The sequence below is a fragment of the Electrona antarctica genome, assembly GCF_951216825.1.
Source record: "Electrona antarctica genome assembly, chromosome: 12".
NCBI lineage: Eukaryota > Metazoa > Chordata > Actinopteri > Myctophiformes > Myctophidae > Electrona > Electrona antarctica.
Window position 1 is genome coordinate 45,569,969 of NC_136793.1, and position 27,227 is coordinate 45,597,195.

Here is a 27,227-nt window from a genome sequence, read left to right on the forward strand (position 1 = left end):
TCAGTCTGTTATTCCTGTAATGACCCATATGGTGTTCACTGGTCTTCTGGGGTGGTCATGGAAGGGCATTTGGGGCGTCCAGAAGACATGTGATTACCCGTGGTGTTCACTGGTCTTCTGGGGTGGTCATGGAAGGGCATTTGGGGCGTCCAGAAGACATGTGATTACCCGTGGTGTTCACTGGTCTTCTAGGGTGGTCATGGAAGGGCATTTGGGGCGTCCAGAAGACATGTGATGACCCGTGGTGTTCACTGGTCGTCTGGGGTGGTCATGGAAGGGCATTTGGGGCGTCCAGAAGACATGTGATGACCCGTGGTGTTCACTGGTCTTCTGGGGTGGTCATGGAAGGGCATTTGGGGCGTCCAAAAGACATGTGATGACCCGTGGTGTTCACTGGTCTTCTGGGGTGGTCATGGAAGGGCATTTGGGGCGTCCAGAAGCCGGCAGAAGGTTTTCCCAGAATTCACGATGAGCTCTGAAACAGATGAAGGCGTTAATCACAGCACCGTCGGGAAATGGAAGGGTTATTGATAATAGTTATGGGTAACCAGCTTGAGTTTTCTTTATTTATTTTTTACTGCCAAGAGGTTTTGTTTTTGCATGTGGTTCTGCCACACTGCCAACTGTGGCAGCAGTGGGGGGGTGGGTTGTGTTGTGAGCTGCCAGTGGAGAACATGCAAGACGTGATTAATGTAAGCAATATTACACTCAACGGCGTGCTTCGTCGTGATTATTGGCGCGGTCAGGAACGAGGCTAGTTGAGGCTTTAGCCGAGCTCCCCAAGCGTCACTGAATTACCTACATTGAAATTTGTATTATTATTTCGAAACATTTTCAAAAAAAAAGGAAAAGCAAGCTTTCCGTTCAGCTGCAATGTTGGTGAGATTAACGTTGTTTAATGCAATCAGATAGGACTTTTCTGTTTGGATGTTTGGGCTGTCCAGGCCACTCAAGTAGGCGTTCCCGCATAACGTCAGGATACGATGATGTCACGTGCATAGCCTCTATTCCAGTGTTGTTTTCGTCGACTAATACTATGACGAAAAATACATTAAAAACGAAATAAAAACTAAGCCATGATGACTAAAACTATGACTAAATATACTGTCGATTTTGTCAACAAATAAAAACTAGACTAAAATGTAATTAGGAAGGGACTAGAGATCCAGTACAAGTCATTTTACACTTGGTTGCATGCTGAAAATAGCCGATCTACAAGCTCACATTTGTGTAAAATCCGCCATTACGACGGCATCAAGGCCCGCCAAAACACATTTTAGTCGACTATATCACCTGTAGATTTAGTCGACTAAAACTAGACTAACATTAAACATTCCGGGTGACTAAAACGTAAATGAAAACTACTCAAGAGACATAGGACTATAAAAACTCAAATAGAAACTTGCTGCCATGCCAAAAACAACACTGCCTCTATTCAGATCCTATAGCAGTATACGTGTTCTTACTTGGCTCTGACCCACGGCTTGGTGTGCATCTTCAGGGCAGTGCCCCAGACTCCATGCTTCTCCGAGGCCGGCGGGAGGAAGCCTCTCTCGGAGGCCAGCTCCTCTGCTATGGCCCTGGTGTGATACGGCTCGAATCCACAGCAGCCGCCGATGTAGCGGATGCCGGCGTCGTAGGCCTCCCTGGCGTACTTGTGAACGTCAAAGCGAGTCAGCCCCCTGGGCTCCATTGCTGAAAAGAAAACAATAATGTCTATGTTGTTATTCGTCACATTTCAGTCAGTGTTGTTGTTTTTGGCAGCACATTTCTATTTTAGTTTTAGTCATAGTCTCTTGAATAGTTTTCATTTACTTAATCACATTTTAGTCACCCGGAAGGTTTTAGTGTTAGTCTAGTTTTAGTCGACTAAATATCATAAGATTTTAGTCGACTAAATCGACAGGTGGTTTAGTCGACTAAAATGTATTTTGGCGGGCCTTGATGCCGTCGTAATGGCTGATTTTACACTTGCTGAAAATATCCGATCTACAAGCTCACAACGCGTTGTGCTGCGACGCGTTGTGAGCTTGTAGATCGTTTGTAGATCGTTTGTAGATCGTTTTGTAGATCGTTTTTATGTAGTTTTCGTCAGTGAAAAAAGGTAGTCGACGAACATTTTTCGTCATAGTATTAGTCGACGAAAACAACACTGGTTTCAGTTAGTTAATTGCAATTAAAAGGCATAGTTTCACCCCAAAAACGACTCATTTTCTATCAATTACACACTCTTGAATTCATGGGCATTTCGGTCTCATTTCCTGAGCCAATATTTTGGTGACGGCCAGAATAGTTTGATTAATCCAAACCTGCTTCGAAGTCGATTATAATCAAAGGGCCATATTTTTGTTCAGTGCCTTTACCCCTTTTCCCTAAACTTCTTTTCCTTTTTTGGGTTTTTTTTACGATCTTGAAAAACATTTAAAAATTGTTCAACTATCCGACACGTTGTGAGCTCGTAGAGCGGCTATGTTTGAAAAATTAAAAATATTAAATTAAACAAAAAGGCAAAGTAGGGGATAAGGGGTAAGGCACTGACAAAAATAGGTCCAAAAGTCTCCTGTCTCCCAGTGTTGATTTCGTCGACTAAAACTAAGACGAAAAATGTTCGTCAAAGTTTTTTTCACTGACGAAAACTACATGGAAACTAAATGAAAACTAAGCTATGATGACTAAATATACTGACAATACCGTCAACAAAACTAGACTAAAATGTTATGATGGGACTAGTGGACAAGAGATCCAGTATAAGTCATTTTACACTTGGTTGCATGCTGAAAATAGCCGATCTACAAGCTCACGCTTGTAGATCGGCTATTTTCAGCAAGTGTAAAAAAAAAAGCAAAAAAGCATCAAGGCACGCCAAAACACATTATAGTCGACTAAATCAACTGTAGATTTAGTCGACTAAAATCTTATGATATTTAGTCGACTAAAACTAGACTAACACTAAAACATTCCAGGTGACTAAAATGTGACTGAAACTAAATGAAAACTAAGACTAAGACTAAAACTAAAATCAAAATGTGCTGCCAAAAACAACACTGCTGTCTCCGTGTCCTGACCAGAACACCATACTGGGTACCTGTACAGTAAAGGCCTATTCATACTCCAGTTCTAGGTGATAACCACCGTAGAAACAAACATATGTGTTTGTGTGAGTGACGTCATGTTGTAGTTTTAGTAGAAACAGACAGATGTGTTTGTGTGAGCGGTGAGTCGCTTAACCACCGCGGCTCAGTGACGTCATGTTGTAGTTTTAGTAGAAACAGACAGATGTGTTTGTGTGAGCGGTGAGTCGCTTAACCACCACGGCTCAGTGACGTCATGTTGTAGTTTTAGTAAAAACAAGAGAGATGTGTTTGGGTGAGCGGTGAGTCTCTTACCACCGCGGCTCAGTGACGTCATGTTGTAGTTTTCGGTGGTCATCTTTATCACAAAAAAAAAATCAGACCCGTCTGAAGTGACTGTACTGTACTGTACTGTACTGTACTGTACTGTACTGTACTGTACTGTACTGTACTGTACTGTACTGTACTGTACTGTACTGTACTGTACTGTACAGGCCCTCCTTCCTGGACTGTGTGTGTCTGTGTGTTAGGCTGTGCAACAGTGACACTATTTTCGCACCACTCAAAAAAATGAGTATGAATAGGCCTTAAGCCAGCTAGATAGTTCAGTATACAATGACAATGAATGAAAAATACCGGTCCATGAGTTAATACCGACCGAAGGGAAACTCTGGCAGACGGAGGTATCCAGAATGGTTGCACTCGGGTGTGAGGAATCCCAGAGGCTGGATCATGAGGTGGGCTTTGAGACCGGCCTGCTCCAAGCCCTCCTTCATCAGCTTCACGGTACGGAGGCACGACGCAGGGTCCAGGTGGCAGTTAATTCCTACTATATCTGCTCCTGTAAGCGCACACACACACACACACACACACACACACACACACACACACACACACACACATGCACGCGCACACACGCACGCACGCATGCACACACGCACACACACACACACACACACACACACACACACACACACACACACACACACATGAGTGTGAGTCTAAAGTCTAAAGATGTCTGTCAAGTTTGTTCATCTGATTGTATTCTATAGTACGTTTTTGAGCTCCCAAGAGTGTGTGTGTGTACCGGTATGTCCGAGTACAACCTATTAACACCCCCCCCCCCCCCCCCCCCCCCAATAAAAGTATACTTGCACCTGTGCAAACTGAGCGGTGCAACTTGCGTTCTTTTTTTTTTCTTTTTTTTTTTTTACGCCATCATTTTATGTATAAATCCCTTTGAGCAATGTGTTGGAACTGAGCGGGCCATGCACGTACCAGCCTTCACCAGCCTGACGGCACACTCTCCAGGCGGGACTCCATCGAGGTCTCCAGAAGGCGCTATGCAGAGCGTGGCTCCGATGGGTTTGCCGCTGGTTTTGAGGACCTCCACTGCCCACACGGCCTCTTCTACGTGAGAGAAGAACTGCGGGAGAAACCTGCAGGTTCAGTTAGAACAACAACTCTTCTGCAAAACACACCAATGCCCTTTTACTGGCGTGTTTGCCTCAATACCTCAATACCAGTCCTGACCTATACTCCCTCTCAGCTGTCCTATACCGTCTGTCTCTCCTATACACTGTCTCCCTCTCAGCATTCCTACTGTATACTCTCCTATACACTCTCTCGCAGCTTTCCTATACTGCATGTCTCCTACACTTTCTCCCTCTGAGCTGCCCTACTTGCCTGTCTCACCATGCAGACCGTAGAAGAGATACTGCAGACAGTGGGGAAAGCTGAGAGGGAGACTGCGAAGGCGAGACAGACAGAGGGAAAGCTGAGAGGGAGACTGTGTAGGACAGACAGACAGTGGCAAAGCTGAGATGGAGACTTTGTAGGACAGACAGACAGTGGGGAAAGCTGAGAGGGAGACTGCGAAGGCGAGACAGACAGAGGGAAAGCTGAGAGGGAGACTGTGTAGGACAGACAGACAGTGGGAAAGCTGAGAGGGAGACTGCGAAGGCGAGACAGACAGAGGGAAAGCTGAGAGGGAGACTGTGTAGGACAGACAGACAGTGGCAAAGCTGAGAGGGAGACTGTGTAGGACAGACAGTCGGTGGCAAAGCTGAGAGGGAGACTGTGTAGGACAGACAGTCGGTGGCAAAGCTGAGAGGGAGACAGCGTACTAGGAGAGACAGACAGTGGCAAAGCTGAGAGGGAGACTGTGTAGGACAGACAGTCGGTGGCAAAGCTGAGAGGGAGACTGCGTACTAGGAGAGACAGACAGTGGCAAAGCTGAGAGGGAGACTGTGTAGGACAGACAGACAGTGGGAAAGCTGAAAGGGAGACTGTGTCTCTGTTATAGAACAGAGACACAGAAGAGACCCTGCAGAGGTAAGAATCATCCATTCAGAGTATTCAAAAGCCAGTCCATCATTCACCTCCACCATTAAGAAGTCGATGTCCTTCTTGACAAAAGCGTCCATCTGTTTCTTAAAGATCGCCTTCACCTCCGTCTCACTGTGGTGGTCGTTGTAGCACGGCGTCTGGGACACGCCCCCGGCCACCAGCGCCCCACCCTCATTGGCCACCTCCTTTGCTAAGTCACAGGCAGCCTCGTTGATTTGGGTTCCCTGTGTGTGTGTGTCAGAAAGAAAGAGAGGTGAGAGGTGGGCTGTTTCTAGGAGCACGGTACTGGAACGGGGACTCTTACAATCTGTCTGTGAGACTAATTCAGTGATGTTGATGTATGTACTATAACCCATTCTGGTGTTTTAAGCATTATGTTATACTATAAAAATAGCAGATCTACAAGCTTGTAGGTCTGCTATTTTTGAAAAATCGTGAAAATGCGGCACAAATCTTTGAATATACTGTATATTCTTTCAGAGCGAAAGAGCGTTTTTAACTAAAATATTTGCTTCTGAGGGGTTCCTGGAATATCATATTTTCAGATGGGAGGGGGGGGGGGGGGTCGGTGGCCAATTACATATCATTTTTGGGGTCCTTGACATGAAATATTGAGCACCACTGATACAGAAAGAAACATAGGTATGTCAGAAAACTGTCAGGATTTAGAATACTTTTTTTTTTATTTCGACGTCAAGACCTTAATGGGATAATGATGATGATTCTACTACTAACAGTGATGTCGCTGACGTTGCCGCTGATCTCCAGCTTGTCGTCGCTACAGTAGAAGGTGAAGGTCTGAAGGACGTCGGCCCCAGCCCTGAGGAACTCCCTGTGCAGCTGACGAACTGGCGGAAGAAAAGCATGTTTTTTGAGTGCTGGTGTATAGGAGAGGATATTTGATGCAGATGGGTTGTAGGGCAGCATGACAACTCTCATATTCTCCACTATAAATAACATAGCAATTGTACAATACAATTATAAAGCAATTATTACACGAGAAAACAAACTTTTTCCCAGTTTCCCCAGACCACATCAACATTATATACTGGTATATGAGTCAAGGACCACCATTTGAAGAGATGTAGCCTCTCAGACCCAACACTGTTCAATTAACAATAATTTAACTCTTGAGAGAGTTAAGGGTCCATTTGGTTACCAACTCTCCGTCATTTAGCTGCATGGGGACCACCAGGAACCCCCTCAAGGACCACTGGTGGTCCCCGGACCACTGATAGAGTATACTACAGGACTACATGTTGTTGGAGGGCATGCCCTGACACGCACACAGTCAATCGTTGACAGATGACAGATTATTATAACCCTAACCCTAACCTTTTGTTTATGTGGTTGGAAAAAGGAAGATAATAGTCAAAACCATCATCATCTGTAAGTACATGATGAGTGGGTATGACAGGATTTAAAGGACAACTATATTAGAGATTTTTGCCATGGGGGGGCGGGGGCATCCAAACATGAGGCTAAATAATGTATTGTTTTACAAAATGTTATAGTGATTTTTTTTTTTTATTATTTACTATAGTCCTACTAGACCCCTCTGGCCAAAGATCACAGGATCTACTGAATGTGAAGGGGGGTACTATATGCCATACTGTTGTATGGCTCAGTTTGTCACCTTCACATATAGTAGATCCTGTGTAATTTCCTGGGGTCTAGTAGGACTATAGTAAACAAGAAAACGCTATAAAATTGTGTAAAAAAAATAGCCCCATGTTCGAATGCCCCGCCCCCCTGTAAAAAATAAATAGCTGAAATTGCTAAAACTAAAGAAAGCAGCAAATGAAAAGTTTAATCCTCATCTTTTACTTTCTCTAATAACAACCTAAAACATGAACCTTGGTTGAAAAAAAACCCCCGAAATTGGTCCTTTAAAGGAATTAATGCAATGGCACAACTATAGTTTAATGCAAGGGCTCCTAATTTTGATCACTTCTAAGTGGAGATACTTCTAAGTGGAGATACTTCTAAGTGGAGATACTTCTAAGTGGAGATACTTCTAAGTGGAGATACTTCTAAGTGGAGACCCCCAAACTGTGGAGGGTCAAGGATTTTATACACGGATGATGATTGTGGAGTGTTATTATTAATTATTATCAGTAATAATAACAGAAAGCATCAATTATTATCAATTGATATACTTTCTCTCAACGGTGAACACCTTTTTCAGCAAGCTTTACTTGTCCAGTTCTGCCCTTGTAGCAAATAGATCCTTCTCAACAGAACTTTTTTTGATCTTTTCCTGCACCATTTCCAACTGTAAATAATTAATAAAATGGGCCACAGACATGGACAAATCTTGCCACATGTTGATGACCGCCATATATAGCGCTTTCATCCAACACACTTTACATAGGTCACCCATTCACACACACACATTCATACACCGATGGCGGCGGAAACCATGCAAGGCACCAACCTGCACATCGGGAGCAATTACAGTAGGGGTTCAGAGTCTTGCTCAAGGACACTTTGAGTCTTCGACACTGACTCTGGGGGAGCCCGGCCCACCCGGGATCAAACTGGGAAACTTGCTCTACTGGCCACTCTACCCCTGCCGCCCTGTGTGTGTGTGTGTGTGTGTGTGTGTGTGTGTGTGTGTGTGTGTGTGTGTGTGTGTGTGTGTGTGTGTGTGTGTGTGTGTGTGTGTGGTACCTGCTTCGGGGTGCTCTACAGCAGCCTCAGGTGTCCAGTGACCTGCCTTCACGTAGCCCCTCTTCTCCAAACTGGGAAACTTTCTCTACTGGCCACTCTACCCCTGCCGCCCTGTGTGTGTGTGTGTGTGTGTGTGTGTGTGTGTGTGTGTGTGTGTGTGTGGTACCTGCTTCGGGGTGCTCTACAGCGGCCTCAGGTGTCCAGTGACCTGCCTTCACGTAGCCCCTCTTCTCCAACGCCCACACATATCCTCCGTCTCCCACAACCAGCTCCCCAGCATTCAGACGCTCCAGGATACCCTGAAGGCAAATGTATGTCAAATGTAGGTCAGAAAAAAACAAACATGCATTACATGCATTCATCTTCAGTAGACTTGACTACTGTACCGTACAATGTCTTAGTTGCAGGTCTCCCTAAAACATTAAATACCGTAGACAGCGGAAGTTGATTCAGAATGTTGCTGCTCTATAGTACCAAGAAACAGTAGCATATAACTCAGTGTTGATTTTGACAGCACATTTTGATTTTAGTTTTATAGTTTCTCTTGAATAGTTTATTTAGTTTTAGTCACATTTTTGTCACCTGGAATGTCTTAGTGTTAGTCTAGTTTTAGTCAACTAAATATCTAAAATGTATTTTGCCGTCATAATGATTATTTCTTTGCATGCTGAAGCTCACAACGCTGCGAAGCGTTGTGAGGAATGTGAGTTTGTAGATCTGCCATTTTCAGCGTGCAACCATGTCTAAAATGACTTAGCCTGGGCAGCATTCTATTTCATTTTGGGTTTATGATCCGGTCGGGAGCGGATGGTAACTTTCGTCATGTTGTAGTCAATGATTTGTAGTCATCTGGCAGGAAACCACCAGGCGGAATCAGTACTATGAATGCGTACTGGAGGTTCACATGCAGTCACACCTGCACTCCATTAATAAACCCTGCCTGTCTCTTTGTTCTCCGATAGATTATATGTATTGTGTCCTCTCCTGCAGTTTGCCTGCATTTATAGTTACTAGACCTGTACGTGCAACGGCCTACTTGAGAACGATGCAACTTGGGAACCTAATAATACCCGTTGTCAACTCATTTTAACTATCTGTCAGTGTCCCTTTTGTGCCCATACTATCTCTGTATCTGTCTGTCTGCCTCTGTCTGTCTAGACTGTCTGGCTGTGCCTGAAGAGTGCAAACTGATTGTGAAAAGTGTACTGGTTAAGTAATCAATTTGCAGGTGTGGGGCTGAGGCAGAGGCTGGGAATTGTCCAGGTGAGGGGACTTAGGCTGATTAGGCCCACTGGCAGAGCCTGAGCAGAGCGTTTTGTGGTGGTTCTGGAGAACTGTGGGTCCAACCAAGGGGCCAGTGAGGCGCTCCAACGTTGAAGCACTGGGCCGGGGGCCCTAGTGGTAAGAGGAAGGACTGCAGGCGGACCCGTGCTTTAACACGTAGGACCATCACTCCCTACGTCACCCACCCCGGACCGGAGGAGGTACTTCCGGCAGTCTTCCGGGTGCTTCAAAACGCCACTGAGCAACTTCATCGAAATGAATAGCTTGGGGGCGGGGCTAGTGCTCCAGTTCGGTCTCTATCCTTTGTATACTCTATGGGTCCGACCGACTCGATACCGGGCACTGCACTCCCTGTGGTGGTGTGGAACGCGTATGTCGAATGTGAAGTCAGTGGGCGAATGGTTCTCGAGTTACGTGCATTACAACCGTACACACACGCACGCACGCAGACACACACAGGCGTGGTGCATTTATAGTAGGATTTGGGTTTTTTTAACACCTGTGCTTGCATGGATTCTGACCTCCCTTTTGCCTGCTGGATATTGGATTTTTTTGCCATGGTTTTTGCTCTCTGAATCTGTTCATGGACTTTAAGTTTTGACAATGTTTAATGTGAGCTGTTGATTTGCAACTAAAACCCTGTTCAACCTTCAACCTGTCGAATTCCGTCCACTTCGGGGTCCAAAAAAAACACATCCTGACACGTACAGAGTTCCATGAGGATGAAAGGTTAATCCCAAGGATTTAACCCATTCTGAACGGGAACCCCTTTGGTGTTTTAAGCACTATGTTATACTTTAGTCCCTGGAAAAAACATTTTAAGTTGGGGGTCTGCAGCCAAATACAGATCATTCTGGGCCTCTGGGGGTCCTTGACATGAAATAGGTTGAGCATAGAATCATTTTACTCAGACGAACCTGGCTGCTCTTCTCTCCCAGTGTACCTTGATCTGCCTTGTTTACGTTCCCTGCTAGGGCAGCCCATTCAGACACAATCATAACATTAGTGTAGTTATGAAGTTGCAATAGTTCAGAATCCAGTCATACAATATTAAAGTAACACTCAAATGAGATGAATACGGAATACAATAAATCAATCAATACATACATGAATATACATTGAATTTACTTTTGAAAATGTAAGCTTTATCAACATTATAAGAACCCTTTAATTAGTTCATATTAAAGGACAACTTTAGTTTTTTTCAACCAAGGTTCATGTTTTAGGTTGTTATTAGAGAAACTAAAAGGTGAGTGTTCATTTTTCTTTCATTTGCTGCTTTCTTTCGTTTTAGGTATTTTAGCAGATTTTGACAGGGGGGCGGGGGCATTCGAGCATGGGTCTAAATATGTATTTTTTTACAAAATGTTATGGCGATTTATTATTTTATTATTTACTATAGTCCTACTAGACCCCAAGAAATTACATCTGGCCACAAAAGATCATGGGATCTATTGAATGTGATGAACTGACATATTGAGCCTATACACACAGTATAAGTCTTCCCCCAGTAGGCTACCTTCACATTCAGTAGATCCTGTGATCTTCTGTGGCCAGATGTAATTTCCTGGCGTTTATTAGGACTATAGTAAACCATAAAAAAATAAATCACCATAAAATTGTGTAAAGAAATACATATTTAGCCCCATGCTCGAATGCCCCCGCCCCCTGTCAAAAACAGCTAAAATCCCTAAAACAAAAGAAAGCAGCAAATTAAAGAAAATGTACACTCATCTTTTACTTTATCTAATAACAATCTAAAACATGAACCTTGGTTGAAAAAAACTAAAGTTGTCCTTTAAGAGGGATAGTGAAAATAGCAGATCTATAGTCAACAATATACGTAACTGATAACAAATCGAGTATTGCTTCAGATATAGCCTTCCACTAAAAAGACATCTTTGACATACCTTCTTCATGTTGTCCTGTCAGTGTCAGGTTTGTGTCTGCTTGCACAACAGCCAAGGCAGCAGGAATTTGCAAGACAACCTGTGCTTTCCTAGAAAGCCAATGGGATTCCTCATGCATGATGGTTATGCAACACGGCCTCTTTGTAATTGGCTGAACAAAAGTAAAAAAAATCACACCCGTGTGAACTGAGTGGTGTAAGGTTTTATATAGCATGATCAGCTGTGGTCTGACGTAATGTCTGACGTTAAAGATCTTTGGCTAGGTAGACTCGTCTTCTGATGTGATGATTTGTGACCATGAAGTTGATTCAGCTGGAGTTTTTGTCCGATGTGAGGTATTATATAAGGTAAGGTATTATATAGCCTGATCAGCTCTGATCTGACGTAATGAAATCACACCTGGATGTGATTTCACAACTGGCTTTTTTTGTGCAGAGAAAATGACCATGGTTGCTACGGTCATCCAGTTCACCCGGGTGTGATTTAATTACGTCAGAAATTATTTTGAACATAGCAACCATGGTCATTTTTTTATGCACACAAAAGCCAGTTGTAGGAGTGGTTTACACCACTCAAAAATGCACAATTAACTTGGTTGGTTGCTCTGGGTAATACAAAAAAAATCACACTCCTGTGAAGTGAGGGGCGCCCACTGTATTTATATTGGCCATGCACATGACGTCTCATGTTGTATTTAGTGCCATAAACACACATTAAAGTCCATAGACTTGGCTGGCAAGCCATTTATGTCATAAGTGCTCTAAACAAACATTACAAATCCCATAGACTTCGCTGCCATGTGACATAATCTTCTGCTACTGTATATGACATAATGTTCAAAAGCCATGCATTGAGCCCTCAAAAAAAAAGAAAAAAATCACACCTGTGTGAAGTGAGGGGCGCTAATATATTAAAGTCTAACTCATGTTGATTAGGTGATGTAAAACAAACGGTGCCAACACAAACTTAAATTCCATTAACAATAAAGAGACAATATGACGTAATGAGGGACAATATGACGTACATTTTCCCTTCATTGTCAATGGCGTTATTAAAACAAACATTAAACCTGTATGTAGGAGGGGCTAGCGACCCTCAAAAATAAAAAACACGCAAGTGACACAGCCAGCTGAGCCAGGTGACACAGCCAAGTAAGAACAATAACCTACGTTGCCCTACAGCTATATTGCAATCTGCTGCCGGTTAGCACTGAATACATTGCGTACAGATACATATGTAGCTGAATAAAGACAAAATGAAGATGCACATTGCACAACACTGCACATGACACATACATGGTCACACAGGGTCATGTCATGCCATAATCACAGATACCCACTGACTGAGCAATAGCTCCCTCTAGTGAAAACTGAAAAGACTGCGCTATCGGTTCAAAGCAAACTGCTCTTATATTACTGAAAGCCCTACATCAGTGGTTCTCATAGGGTGGTTCTCAAGCACTCCCCCACCCCACCCCCCAGCTAAATGATAGTCCCAGAGATAGAAATGCCATTAAATGGGGGTCCGTAGCCTATTGCATATCAAACTGAGGGTCCTTGAAATTAAAATGGTTTTCTTTTCTACTGTAGGCTATACTAGAGACAATGTACCTATTGTTCAATGTCATCACATTATTGTTCTTTATTCATATCTGTTGTTACATTTTTATTATTGAAACTGTGAATATAGATAGCACTATACTGTTTCTAACTGCTATTAAATCAATCAATCAATCAATCAATCAATCAATCAATCAATCAATCAATCAATCAATCAATCAATGCAGTGTGCATAGATAAATAATATGCATAGCTAACCTACCTCATTGGTGCCTTGTGTTTGTCACTCATCGTCCGGCCACCAGGCGGCACTACCGTCTCACTAGCAGAGAGAGGGGGACAACTTACAAGTTACAAACATTACAAACACAACCTCTTCACTTCCTGGCGGGGTTCAGTGATTGACGTCAGCTTCAACCAATGAAACTCATCGCAGCGTGAAGAACCGCCCCTGTAGCCTGGCTATTGGCCAATCAGAGTTATCGCCCCAATGTTTTCAAAATGCTAACTGGCTTCTCACTTCTTAGCAGTGACAGCACAAAAAGTTTCATTTCATTTTTCGAGGTAAGCAGCTTATTATAATTGTTTACATAGGTGGTAATAATAACAAATACGTGCTATTAAAGCACCTTTCAAACCAAACATGCATTAACATTATTCTAATTTCTGAACAACGTAGACAGTGTGACGCAACCTGAATGAATGAATGATGGTCAAAAATGAATTCTTCCAGTATAATATCCCTCCATCCTTTGTTGTCAAGATATCGCCGCTTGCTGCTTGGCACCGTTCACAATATAACTATATGATCAGTGGTTCTCAAAGTGGGGTCCGGGGACCCCCAGGGGTCCTTGGGGGAGTTCCAGGGGGTCCCCAGCTAAATGATAGATAATAGTTGGGAACCAAATGGACCCTTATGGGTCGTCTGTACATGTACAGACATGTGGCAGCGGTGGCCGAACGGATAGCGGCGCGGTCTAGATACCGGAAGGTTCCCAGTTCGAATCAGCCGTCCGACACGTTAAAATTACCACCGCTGAAATGCCCTTGAACAAGGCATCAACCACTACGATGAAATGTGTTCTATGAGCAGGGCCTGGCTGGAAACAAGTTCTTGAGCTTAGCCCAGATACCCTGGGTAAATAAGATTTCATTTCATTTCATTTCATTTCATAACATGAATTGAACATGGTGGACCCTATTGTAAAAAGTGTAATGATGCTTTATGGTGTCGTCCACTGCAGTTAACAGTTTTGTATTGAGTTGCGCTTGAAATGTACTGTAATTCTCCAATCTGTTCAATCAATCAAAGTGTAGGCCTACCTACTACTAAACGGAACCAAATGGACCCTTATGGGTATGTAACTTCTGAGAGTGTACACATGGAACCATGCAAATGGACCCACCTTGTACACGCTCAGAGTTAAATGAACATAAATTGGGGTCCCAGAAAATATGGCGTCCGTCCCTACTAGCCTGATGCATGATGTCAAAGTCAAACTGGGGGTGCTTGAAATGAAAATGGTTGAGATTCACTGCTAGAGCTGTACACATTTGCTGTGCACTGATGGTCCATGGCATGTCCTCTGTGGGCTAAATAAAACGTGTCAATTTGGGGGTCCTTGACATGAAAGGTTTGAGAACCACTGGACTATATGTTACTTGCAACTACTTCTTTTGAAGTAGGTTCAAAGTTGTATTCTCCTGTGTGTCCAATCATGAGTGGTTCTCAAACATTTTTCATTTCAAGGACCCCCAGTTTGGTATTTGGTTTGGGCGTTTACTGGTCCATTTAGTTCTATTCGGTACATAGACTGAGTTATATCAATTTTGGTTCCTAACTAATTAATTTTGATTAATTCTGGTGATCTATGAACTATGGTCATTGCAGGCTTGTACTATTTGACAGTGGTGGAAAGTAACTAAGTACAATTTTGAGGTATTATTATTTATTGTTACTGTAGTATTTCCAATTTCCAATACTTTTACTATATATATATATATATAGACACACATTACATATATATATATATATACACACATTTCGGCCATTTTAAAATAGCAGATCTACAAGCTCACAATGCATTGTGAGGTTATAGATCTGCTATTTTCGAAATATATTTTTTTTGTACATTTGAAAACTTGAAATGGGACATTCTGCATAATGACGTGCATGTTGATGCCAATACTTTTGTACTTTTACTCAAGCACATTTTGAATTCCGGACATTTACTTGTAACAGAACAGCGTAGAATCTACATTTCAGTATTGATACTTACTAGGACCAGTGTTGATTTCATCGACTAAAGCTAAGACGAAAAATGTTCTACCTTTTTTTCCGCTGACGAAAACTAAATGAAAACTAACACACACACACACACACACACACACACACACACACACACACACACACACACACACACACACACACACACACACACACACTAAGACAAAATATATTGACAATTTAGTCAACAAATAAGAACTAGACTAAAATGTTAGGAAGGGACTAGTGGACAAGAGATCCAGTATAAGTCATTTTACACTTGGTTGCATGCTGAAAATAACGGATCTACAAGCACAACAACGCGTCGCATTGTTGTGCTTGTAGATCTGCTATTTTCTATTTTCGTATTGCAACTTTTCAGGAATAGGAATAGCCTGCAGTTTCTATTCGCTTGGATTCCCCATCGATGATGTCACTGGTGGACGGGTTTCTGACGGGTCTCTTCGCAGAATATTTTTTTGAAAAAAATTGTGCAAGTTTATCATGATCATTAGTGAGAACCAATTATATGAAGATATGTTGAAAGGCAGTGAAGTGGTCCATTAAGTAAGAAATGCGAGTACTTTTTTTTCCTTCTGCTAGTAGTATTTGACGATGTTCATGGTCACTAATTCACAGGTCAACTGCGGCTATTTGACAACATGGACCCAACCGATGACGTCCCATCCAGCCTTAACGCCACTGAATCCTCCAATGATGGATCTCAGCCCTGGCAGGATCCCAAAGAACACCACCGCTTGGCAACAGCAGATATAATGACAACAGATGTAATGAGGTGACAGACCTGCATTTTTTTCCTGTTTGTTTGCCTCGTCTTTGCCAGCTGCAGCGCCTGATGGAGGGGAAAGGAACTGGTTGGAATAATGTGTTCCTTCCACGCTCTATACGTCCGGCCGGGGAAACTCCCCCCTGTCAGGTGAAAAGAAGCGGCGGCTTGGACGACTCCTCATGCATAGCAAGGCAGGAAGGAAAGGAAATGGTCACGTGACTGGGCTGCGCCATGACACTTTCATGGGAGCCAAAACTCACACCAGAAGTTCAATGAATACATGGCAGTGAATGGAGCCGGCTGGACCAGCTCATAACAAACATTATTTCTGAACAATTGAGACCTTTGTCATATAATCGGTTCAGGAATATAATAGAAGACATATCACAGGTTGTTTTCTAATCACTTGCTTTTCGATGTGCACAGTATATCATTTTATTTGAGGATCTAAACAGCAGCAGGTATAGTTTCTGGCTCAGAGGTATCGCGAGATTTGGCTGCCAGACAGGAAACGGTGTCGCGATACTTGGTACGTTCAGAAAGGTACTTTGTGCTCTTTAGATACCATACCTCTATACAATTACACGGTGTACACATTGAAAAGCAACACAGCAGGCAATAATGTGTTTCATGTCTTCTGTTATTTTTCCAGAAGCGATTACTTTACAAAAGATCTGAGTCATTCAGAAATAGTGTTTGTTCATGAGCTGGTCACTGAGCTCTCATTGACTCCAGTGCATTCTGCCAAACTTCTGGGTGTAGTTTGGCTCCCATGAAAGCATCCATGAAAGTGTCATGGTGCAGCCCAGTCACGTGACCATGTCCTTTCCTTCTCTAAGCTTCCTTGATGCCTAGTCAAGGAAACATGAGGTCCGTTGCTCTCCCCAGGTTGGCAGAGGAAGTGTAGCGCCCAGGATGGGTTGCAAAATCGTGGGATAGAAAAAAATTGCATTTGCAAAGACGTTCGTTGTATTTATGTGTTTTTCATTGAAGCTGATTTATTGTTTTTCTTCCAGGATGGAGAAGCAGATGTCAAACCAGTGTTTTGAGATGGCAGTGAAGGTGCATGCAGGTAGTGTGCGTGCGAGATGACAATATAACTCAAAAGCCAAATTATTATTATTATTTTTTTATTATACTTATTATTATACGGTAACTAAGAATAAATTATAACAATTCATGTACAATACATAAGAATTCAGAAGGCAACAAATGATTCTTAACCATGTTAACAATCTCCCGACAGAGAAAAACTTCAGTGAGCTCACTGAGCTGGAGGAAGAGAGAGACTTGTGAGTGTCGGACGTCTCCGTCTAAAATTATTTTAATTACTTCCCAAATGATACTTCGTTACCACGATTTACAAGTACTTTCTGTATTTCTCAGGCCTGACATTGTCAGGAATCTGGAAGAGGCAAAGGTGGGAAAAACATCCCTGAACACTGCAAATCACAGGTAGATATTAATCTTGTAGATTTGTGAAAATAGGCTTTCCTCTCTATTTAATGAGTGCAGAGCTCAGTGTAGTGTGTGTACTAGCAGTGGTGGAAAAAGTACACAATTGTTTTACTTAAGTAAAAGTACCAATACTGCAATTTACAACTACTCAATTCCGTAAAAGTACGGAATTGAAAATGTACTTGAGTAGAAGTACAAAAGTATCGGCATCAAAATGTACTTAAAGTACTAAAAGTAAAAGTACTCATATGCAGAATGTCCCATTTCACAAGTTCAAAATGTGTACAAAATCTATTGAAAATAGCAGATCTACAAATGTATGTTTTCTAATCAAAATTAAAATCGCCAAAGTAACTAGTAACTAAAGTTTTCAAATGATTGTAGTGGAGTAAAAGTACAAATTTTGGCTCTGAGATGTTAGTGGAGTAGTAGTAAAAGTACTGGAAATTGGAAATACACAAGTAAAGTACAAATACCTCAAAATTGTACTTAAGTACAGTACTTAAGTAAAAGTACTTAGTTACTTTCCACCACTGTGTTCTAGTAAAGTAAAGTTCCAGTAAAGGGTGACGTTTGTACGTTTCAGATTACAGATGCTGAAAATCTTCGCAGAAAGCCTGTCGGATGATGATCCCTATCGGTGAGCGACTGTATTTCTAGTTGGTCTTAGAGATTATACCATATATAAAAATATATTAATATTAACCAATAAGACGCCCTGAGGGCGAGAAGCGAGCTCGCCCTTTAGGTGCACGCATCCGCCTGAGTGACAGCAGACTGCTGGGCGAGCGCTGGCGCTTTGGCATGCTGGGTCAGATCAACATATGGAATGAATTATGTACTGGCCATATATGGAGCGTTTCTTAAGCGTACAGGGTTTGATGAGGTCAGATCAACATATGTAATGTCGGAACAGGAAGGACAGGTGGGGATGGGTCAACATATGGAATGTTAAAACGGGTCAATCCATATATGGAGATCTTACGGGTTTGAGGTCAGATGTAGAGTTGCTGGCTGGCTCCATATATACAGATCTCGGTGATGATCCAGTCTTCTCCATGTATGGTTATCCAGGGTTAGATGAGGTCAATCTTCATAATGGAGATGGCCATATATGGTGGCGTGACATGGAACGTGGCGTGACCATGAATGGAGGTGTGATGTCACGAGGCGTGACCATATATGGAGGCGTGATGTCACGAGGTGTGACCATATATGGATGTGTGATGTCATGAGGCGTGACCATAATATGGAGGCGTGACTAACACACAGGAAATGCGCGATTCCATAGTTAACTACGACCTGCACAAAGAGCAACCATTATCAACCATAACCTCATATGATAATTGGTCCTCAGCAGTGTTGTTTTCGTCGACTAATACTATGACGAAAAATGTCTGACTACCTTTTTTCACTGACAAAAACTACATAAAAACTAAATAAAAACTAAGCCATAATGACTAAAACTGACTAAATATACTGACAATTTCGTCAACAAATAAAAACTAGACTAAAATGTTAGAAAGGGACTAGTGGACAAGAGATGCAGTATAAGTCATTTTACACTTGGTTGCATGCTGTAAATAGCAGATCTACAAGCTAGATCGGCTATTTTCAGCAAGTGTAAAAACAGTCATTACGACGGCATCAAGGCCCACCAAAATACATTTTAGTCGACTAAATCAACTGTAGATTTAGTCGACTAAACTCTTATGATATTTAGTCGACTGAAACTAGACTAACACTAAAACATTCCGGGTGACTAAAATGTGACTAAATGGAAGCCATTCAAGAGACTATGACTAAAACTAAAATCAAAATTTGCTGCCAAAAACACTGGTCCTCAGGCTGAATGCCACAATTTCAATCTACCATACTCACATGGTGTCTCTGTCTCAGTCCACAAACCTGCCTATACCAGCATTGGCATCGATAGGGATTTCAAGCGTAATTGAAACTGCAGCCACTCTCTGCCCGGAAAGTTACGGTGCTGAAAAATAGAAACAATTGTTCTTCTCGCATTAATGTTATATAATTAAGTTATAAATGGTGTTTTGAAATGGCTGACGCTCCCTGCCTCGCTGGTGGACAGGTTTGTGAACTGTGCACAGCCCTCCAATGAGAGACGGAGCAGTAGTAAACTGAAATGGTCATAATTGTCTTATGAGCATTACTGAGGACCAATTATGACGATCGCTTTGAAATGGGTGTGAAGTGGTCCTTTTTAGAAAATTAAAGCGACCAAGTTTTCCCGCCGAACGGCAGACAATTCTTATCTGTGCGTGCGCATGTACCAAATACCAGAGCCATAGAGTAAGACAGAGTTACGACAACACCGTTCACTTCATGGGGCCAGTCCAATGGCGGCTCTTCTACATAGACTTCTATTGGTTTGTCCCCATTTGAAGGCTTCAAAATTCAAATGGGGACAACTGGAAGATACGGAATGCGCGAGTACACATGAACCACGTGACCAGGTTGTTTTCTGCCCCCTCAATGTCGTAACTGTGGTTCTGCCAAATACGCAAGGAATCCTCCTGGCCATAAACCATGATATTGGCTCTCCTTATCTTTGGTTCTCATTAATGATCATCACAGAATGACTATTCTCAAACCGTCATGGTATATTATGAATCTACCAGGTAAGATTCCTCCGACACTTGAAAGTGACTTATTTCAAGACGATCGAACTTGTGCCACTACAATGTAAATGTAATGTTGGCCAGAATGGCACCCTCACATCTCCAAAGCCTGAACCATCCAACCCTACAAACCCTCCCGCTCACTCAGATCAGCTAACGACACACAGGGAAAGCTGGCAAAACGTCTGCAAAAACATCTGGGGTACCGCTCCGCTCCACACATCCCCAGACTCTTCTCCCTTCTGGCTCCCAAGCTGTGGAATGAACTCCCCATTGCAGTTAGAATTTAGAACTGCAGACTTTTGCTCCCAATCTTCTGCCGTAAAATCTATTCTGAAGACTCGCCTCTTCAGACTCCACCTTAGCCCGTAGCACTTGCCCTAGCCTCTACTAGGACCTTTGAGGCCTATGAAAAGGCTAAAATATAGTTTAAATAGCAGGCTATGTAGACAATGACCTGGCATCCTTTAGTGCAGTGGTTCCCAAACTTTTTAGCCTGCGACTAAGGCTGCAACTGACGATTATTTTCATAATCGATTCATCGGCCGATTATTTAAACGATTAATCGGATTATGGCACTTATTTAGCTATGACATTAAAAAATATATTTTAGGTTATTTTAGACATAATGAATAATGAATAATTCATTCAAAAATAGCCTTAACTATGGTTAAGTGGAAAAACACCCATGACCCCCCCCCCAGTTTTTCTTGTTCTGTGTGTTGTCATTGTATACTGTGTTTCTAGCTACTGTTTTTATTACCTATGCACTGTACAGCACTTTGTGGCAGCTGTGGTTGTTTGAAATGTGCTCTATAAATAAAGTTGAGTTGAGTTGAGTGAGTACATTTGATTAGCTGCTGATTTAGGTGGCTTTAATTAAAATTAATTAAAGCCACTCATGGTACCTTTACTCTTATTCTGTATGCATACATTTGATTAAAGAATAGCTAATTCTCAATAAAGAACGTCTTTCTTGTGCCTGTGGTGTGCAGGCTCCATCCAACATCTACTGAAGTTTCTTTAGCCCAGCACCCAGCCTGTCGATGTGCGTATTCTACGTCCGCTCTAAAGAATAGCTACACATGTGTCAGTCTAAAAGGAACAGTACGTGTTTAAACTCAAATACCGGTAGGTCATTTAAAAATAAATATTCAAGCGGTATGTTTTGTTCTTGATACTATAATCCTGCTCGCAGGTACAGACATACTGTAGTTGTATTGGCTTTAATGGTGATGTACAATAGAAACTCAATCTTATAAATAAGATGTTGAGCGTAAATGGCCTCAGACATTAGATGTTTTTGGATACCATGTGATTCTGCATTGTTATGTGTCATATTTTTCTTTGCAGTCGCTACTGTACATGTGCAACAATCATCAGATTGTAAGGGAAGAGAGATGGCTCACTCCTCTTTACTTTAGTTACACTTAACACTGGAAAAACTATGGTTAAGTGGAAAAACACCCATGATAAATTGCAAAAAAACTCCAGTGGTTAGTTTCCATTTCGATGAATCGATTACTGAATTAGTTGACAACTAATTGAATAATCGATTACGATTAATCGATTAATCGTTGCAGCCCTGCCTGTGACCCAAAAACAGAAATTAGACATTTCTTCCACTTGACCTTACCCCCCATTCCAAAGCGCCAGTGCTCGCCCAGCAGTCTGCTGTCACCCAGGCGCATATGTTGACCTTACCCCCCATTCCAAAGCGCCAGCGCTCGCCCAGCAGTCTGCTGTCACCCAGGCGGATATGTTGACCTTACCCCCCATTCCAAAGCGCCAGCGCTCGCCCAGCAGTCTGCTGTCACCCAGGCGGATATGTTGACCTTACCCCCCATTCCAAAGCGCCAGCGCTCGCCCAGCAGTCTGCTGTCACCCAGGTGGATATGTTGACCTTACCCCCCATTCCAAAGCGCCAGCGCTCGCCCAGCAGTCTGCTGTCACCCAGGCGGATATGTTGACCTTACCCCCCATTCCAAAGCGCCAGCGCTCGCCCAGCAGTCTGCCTGACACCCAGGCGGATATGTTGACCTTACCCCCCATTCCAAAGCGCCAGCGCTCGCCCAGCAGTCTGCCTGTCACCCAGGCGGATATGTTGACCTTACCCCCCATTCCAAAGCGCCAGCGCTCGCCCAGCAGTCTGCCTGACACCCAGGCGAATGCGTGCTTCTCGCCGGCGACATTCTGAAATCATTTTCTCTCCCAACAGACGGCGTTTAATGGCTCTGCTTGACAACATCCAAAGTGTTCAGAAGGTAAGCATTCTGCTCTTCTCTTGTTTCTCTGCACCGGTGGTGTTGCATTCACCGGAGCACACCTTGCAAGTGTGTGTGTGTGTGTGTGTGTGTGTTTTAAAAGGTGATTTATTTCATGTTGATTGACAGGAATCGCGAGAGCTTGAAGAAAGAATCATACAAATTCAGAAGGAGAAACTGGGTATGTCATCACCATTGAGGTGCATGTTTTGAGGGGCGCTAGCCCCTCCTATATATATGTCCTTAACTCGTGTCACATTTGCCGTTGACAATGACAGCAAATGTCTGTCTGAACAAATATATATATATATATATATATATATATATATATATATCTCATCACATAAATTCAGTTGTCGTCTTACATGATCATGGTGAAAAGATGTTTTTTTTTAAAAAACATTGTATCATCATGGTAAAAAGATAATAACATAAGTTGACAAATTAATTCATGAAGTCTATAAAAAAAATTTATTGGACGATGTACGACGACAAGAGCGCCCCTCACTTCACACGGGGTGTGATTTTTTTTAAATTAATTAAATCACTACACGGTGAAATGCTCCGTGTTAATTTAACTCTGATCTCGATATGGTTGATTTAATTTATTTAAATTATAGTTATATTATATATTAGACACAATTTGTCCATGTTTCCCCAGCCCATAGGAGTACATGCTGCCCCAGAGTTGTTTTGGCAGCAGATTTTAGTTTTAGTCATAGTCTCTTGAATAGTTTTAATTTAGTTTCACGTCACATTTTAGTCACCCGGAATGTGTTAGTGTTGGTCTAGTTTTAAACTAAATATCATAAGATTTTAGTCGACTAAATCTACAGGTGATTTAGTCGACTAAAATGTATTTTGGCGGGCCTTGATAAGCACTGTAATGGCTGATTTTACACTTGCTGAAAATAGCGGATCACAAGAGCTTGTGAGCTTGTAGATCTGCTTGTAGATCTGCTATTTTCAGCATGCAACCAAGTGTAAAATGACTTGTACTGGATCTCTTTTGCCAAAATTGCCAATATATTTTAGTCATAGTTTTAGTCACCATGGCTCTTTGACAAAGATCGCCCTCCCCACGGCCAGTTATGTTCGTATAGAATAGATAGAGTAGACACTTGTTGTTTACCCTAACCCCACTATACCCCTGTGCCCCCGGTTCAGCTTCTTCAGAGTTCAATTTTTACGTAGTATGTATGGTATCCGTTTCTAAATAGGTCCTTGTTTATAAGTATGACTATTCTATCCATTTAATTTTTTGAATTATTAATAATTATTTTATTTTTATTTTCTTATTTTCTTTTTAAACCTGACTTATGCTCAAAATGTTCTTGTTCATATATTTTACCTTCATATATATTTTTGTCTTCTCTTTTAACCTATACGTGCAATTAGCGTCGTTGCTTTCTAGGACCACAGTTAAAAATTTAAATGTAACACTAATATCGGAAGATATGTAACTAATAAGCACATTATGGATATATTTGATCATTTATCTCTGCAGAGCTGAAGCGGCGCACACTTGAGAAGCTAAAAGAAGCAGATGATCTCCGGCGAGAGCCAGTCCCCAAGGAGCAGGAGTTATGTCTGCAGAAAGCCATGACCAATCTGGAGAAATACCATAAGATGATTGATGTAACACAGAGTGTCCTACAGGTAAACGCACAATTTAACTGACACAATTTAAATGTAGGGTCAGTGGTTTTCTGTGGTTTTCACTCTATAGCACAGAGTGCCGGAGTCTCCAGCTTTTTATTAAACAGAAAATGCTTTTTCAGGCCAGGATACCAGTTCTATCTAATCAGGATAGGGAAGTCGATAGAGTAGTGGAATTACAAGTGATGACGCGAAGAAATGAGCAGGCAAAATTGGAACTGGAACAATGTAAAAGAAATTAAGCTGATAAATGGCTACTTTCTGCTGATTGGCTGACATGTCCTATACCTGAAAATGTGTTTTCTGTTTTATTAAAGAGCTGGAGAGACCTCACCCACTCTATAGCAATGATTACTATATGGTGATTTAACCTTTAAACCAAAAACTTTTAGTTTTAACCAAAGAATATCACTTACCGAGTCATGTCATTATGCTGTTCTATTAACCACTTTTTGCAGAAATGGCAACATAGGCTCACAATGCAGATCTGTAGATCAATGTTCGCTATATTTGAATATTCTGAAATGTTAAAATGAAATGCCCAAAAAATATCATTATTGAGGGCCGCTAGCCCCTCCTATGCCCAGTTTTGTCTGTTTGTGTGAACACACACACACACGATGATTTGATTGGCTGATCACCACTTAGCGATTATTTGATTGGCTGAGCAAAGTACATATTGAGGATACAAAGTGAGGGCAGAAAGAAACTCTGAATACCAGACGACTCGCCCCTTTACCAACTCGCCCCCGCAAAATGTGTTAATGTAGTTAACAGTTAATTTAGTATTTCCCTCCCTATCTGAAATGATCTTGTATACAGATTTATTTGATTGTATAGTAGTCGATCTCAATAGAGCGTCGCAGTCCCGCCCCCTACCATGGACCAGGAAATTATTCTCCGTTCATTTTCCTCATAGACATTTCAGAAATAATTTATTTAAAGACGTTTACGCCGCGGACAAAGCCAACTCGAGTCGTGACAAATCATGACAACAAACACAATTTTTTGGGCCGAACAAATAATTCGAAAGAAGAAAAAAACGGCAGGTTACAACACTTTTTTTGTTGTTTTTCTTCTTTGTAATTATTTGTTTGGTCCAAAATATTGTTTGTTTGAATATTGTGTCATGAGTTGTCACGACTCGAGTTGGCTTTGTCCGCGGCATAACCGTCTTTAAATAAATACTTTTTGAAATGTCTATGGGAAAAATGCATTGGGATTCATTTCCTGGTCCATGGTAGGGGGCGGGACTGCGACGCTCTATACTCTGTAAAATTAAGAAAGAATAACGAGACAGAGACGGTGACTGCTTAATTAAGTTAATTTAGGACCTTCTACCAGTTGATTTCGTTTTATTAAACACATTTCTTCCATGTAGCCCATGTTTTGTAATGGCATCATCATGCTATTATGCCCGTGGATATACAGTACACAGAGTGAACTTAACAATGATACATTAATATGATCTTAATATATCTTTATATAATCACCAACATGAATTATGTTGTTATTTACAGCTAGGTAGAGTAGTGGGGCGAGATGGAAAAGGGGCGACCGTACCTGTTACCAAAACGCCTAGACCAGGCGTCTCTTCCTCTTTTTTTCTTTCTTTTCTTTTTTTACAGCTGGTAGATGGAAATGACACTTGTGCGCGGGTGGCTTCAATTTGTAGCGTCGGCAGAAAACGCTTTGCGACGTCATTTCAATCCACCAGCTGTTTAAAAAAAACACACCCGTGTGAACTGAGTGGTGCAAGGTCTTATATAGCCTGATCAGCTGTGGTCTGACGTAATGTCAGTGACCATAGTAACCATGCTCATTTTTTTGGGTCCCACGTACAGGTACACACACGTACAGGTACACACATACATAGACACATACATACAAAGCCGGTTGTTGGAGTGGTTTGCACCACTCAAAAAACAGAAAGAGACACCTGGTCTAGGTGTTTTCTTGGCGCTAAAGTGTTCCTGCGCCCAAAGTGAAGGCCCCAAAAGTGATTGGCCGGAATGACATTTGTGATGATTTGATTGGCTGAGCAGCACGAAATGTGATGTATGATGACGTATGTTGATAAAGAGTGCCCCTCACTGTGTGTGTGTGTGTGTGTGTGTGTGTGTGACTGTGTGTGTGTGTATGTGTGTGTTGTGTGTGTGTGTGTGTGTGGTGTGTTTTTCCCTGCAGGGAATCCTTATTGCTTGTAAAGTGAATTGGATGGATGACCCCAACATTCGTGACCTTTTCCTACATTCCCCCCTGCCCTACGAGCACTAGCATGAATGAAGAAAAAAGGGACACAAGTAGCATGTGCTTAAATTCATATTTATTAGAAAATGTTTCAGATGTCAAAAAGTTCTGAGATGATGGAATGGTGATGATGATGATGGTCATGGAAGGGGAACCTTCTAAAAGCTTCATGGGCCTTCAAGCTTCAAGCTTCAAGATAATCAACTTCAAAATCTTTTAAAAAAACGGTCAAAATGACCTCTCCGACATGCTAGTGCTAGCCGGCGCTGTAAAACAAGCGTCCCATCAGCGCCCATCGAAACCCTGGCTCTGCGAAAATGAGACTCCTCTGCCACGGACCAATTAAGTCTTTACCACGGACACATTTGTCTGTGTGCGGACACATCGATGACCCCCGAGTACAAACCTCTGCCCCCTCCTGTACTTTATCTGTAAATATACGCTTCTACTGAGCTTCCAATATGTTTTGTGTATATATATACGCTTCTACTGAGCTTCCAATATGTTTTGTATATTGCATTATAATATGTATTACTGATTAATTGAGTGAAAAGGACCACATTGGAAACATTACGTGTTATCCTTTTAGCATAGGCCTAACCTATCTGTACTGTTAATAAGCATGCTAATAAATGGTTCATCCAATCAATCAAACTGATTATGAAACTATACATTTGATGAATTTTATGTTGATAAATATTCATTTCACCCATAGAGATGAGACTGTGCTATTCACATCTTAAAGGACCACTTCACCACTTTTCAACCTATCTTATAATAGGTCCTCTCTAATAATAATGATACAATGGCACAATCGTTTTCTACTCTGTCTGTGTCTCATAGGAGAGCTGTGGGCAGTTCAGAAACCTGTCCACCAGTGACATCATCGTTGGACAGATTTTTTTTAAACAAGATTGTTTTTACAAAAATGTTTAGATTTGTATTATCGTGAGAACGATGGCTTCCATATTCGCATTGCAACTTTTCAGGACTAGAAAGCCTGCAGTTTCTAATAGCTTGGATTCCCCATCGATGATGTCACTGGTGGACGG

General features: G+C 42.0%; 2 protein-coding genes across 3 annotated transcripts; one reads left to right on the plus strand and one right to left on the minus strand.

Moving 5' to 3' along the window:
- On the minus strand, positions 1-13,659 carry LOC306933459 (betaine--homocysteine S-methyltransferase 1-like). 2 transcript variants are annotated; one of them, XM_079515693.1, is made up of 10 exons: positions 13,541-13,659; positions 13,109-13,168; positions 11,288-11,376; positions 8,260-8,392; positions 6,156-6,268; positions 5,453-5,644; positions 4,350-4,497; positions 3,730-3,912; positions 1,467-1,695; positions 1-475 (listed from the first exon to the last, which is right to left on the minus strand). In XM_079515693.1, the coding sequence occupies exons 3-10, from the start codon at positions 11,294-11,296 to the stop codon at positions 391-393; spliced, it is 1,092 nt and encodes a 363-aa protein (XP_079371819.1). In that variant the 5' UTR covers positions 11,297-11,376; positions 13,109-13,168; positions 13,541-13,659; the 3' UTR covers positions 1-390. The 2 variants fall into 2 exon arrangements, with proteins under 2 accessions (XP_079371819.1, XP_079371818.1); XM_079515692.1 differs by having other exon boundaries at positions 11,288-11,438.
- cenph (centromere protein H) lies at positions 13,293-26,833 on the plus strand. Its single transcript, XM_079515694.1, has 10 exons — positions 13,293-13,410; positions 15,752-15,908; positions 16,919-16,974; positions 17,149-17,194; positions 17,289-17,357; positions 17,947-18,000; positions 22,221-22,266; positions 22,396-22,447; positions 23,774-23,925; positions 26,113-26,833. The coding sequence occupies exons 2-10, from the start codon at positions 15,775-15,777 to the stop codon at positions 26,200-26,202; spliced, it is 699 nt and encodes a 232-aa protein (XP_079371820.1). The 5' UTR covers positions 13,293-13,410; positions 15,752-15,774; the 3' UTR covers positions 26,203-26,833.
- Positions 26,834-27,227: the final 394 nt, after the last annotated feature.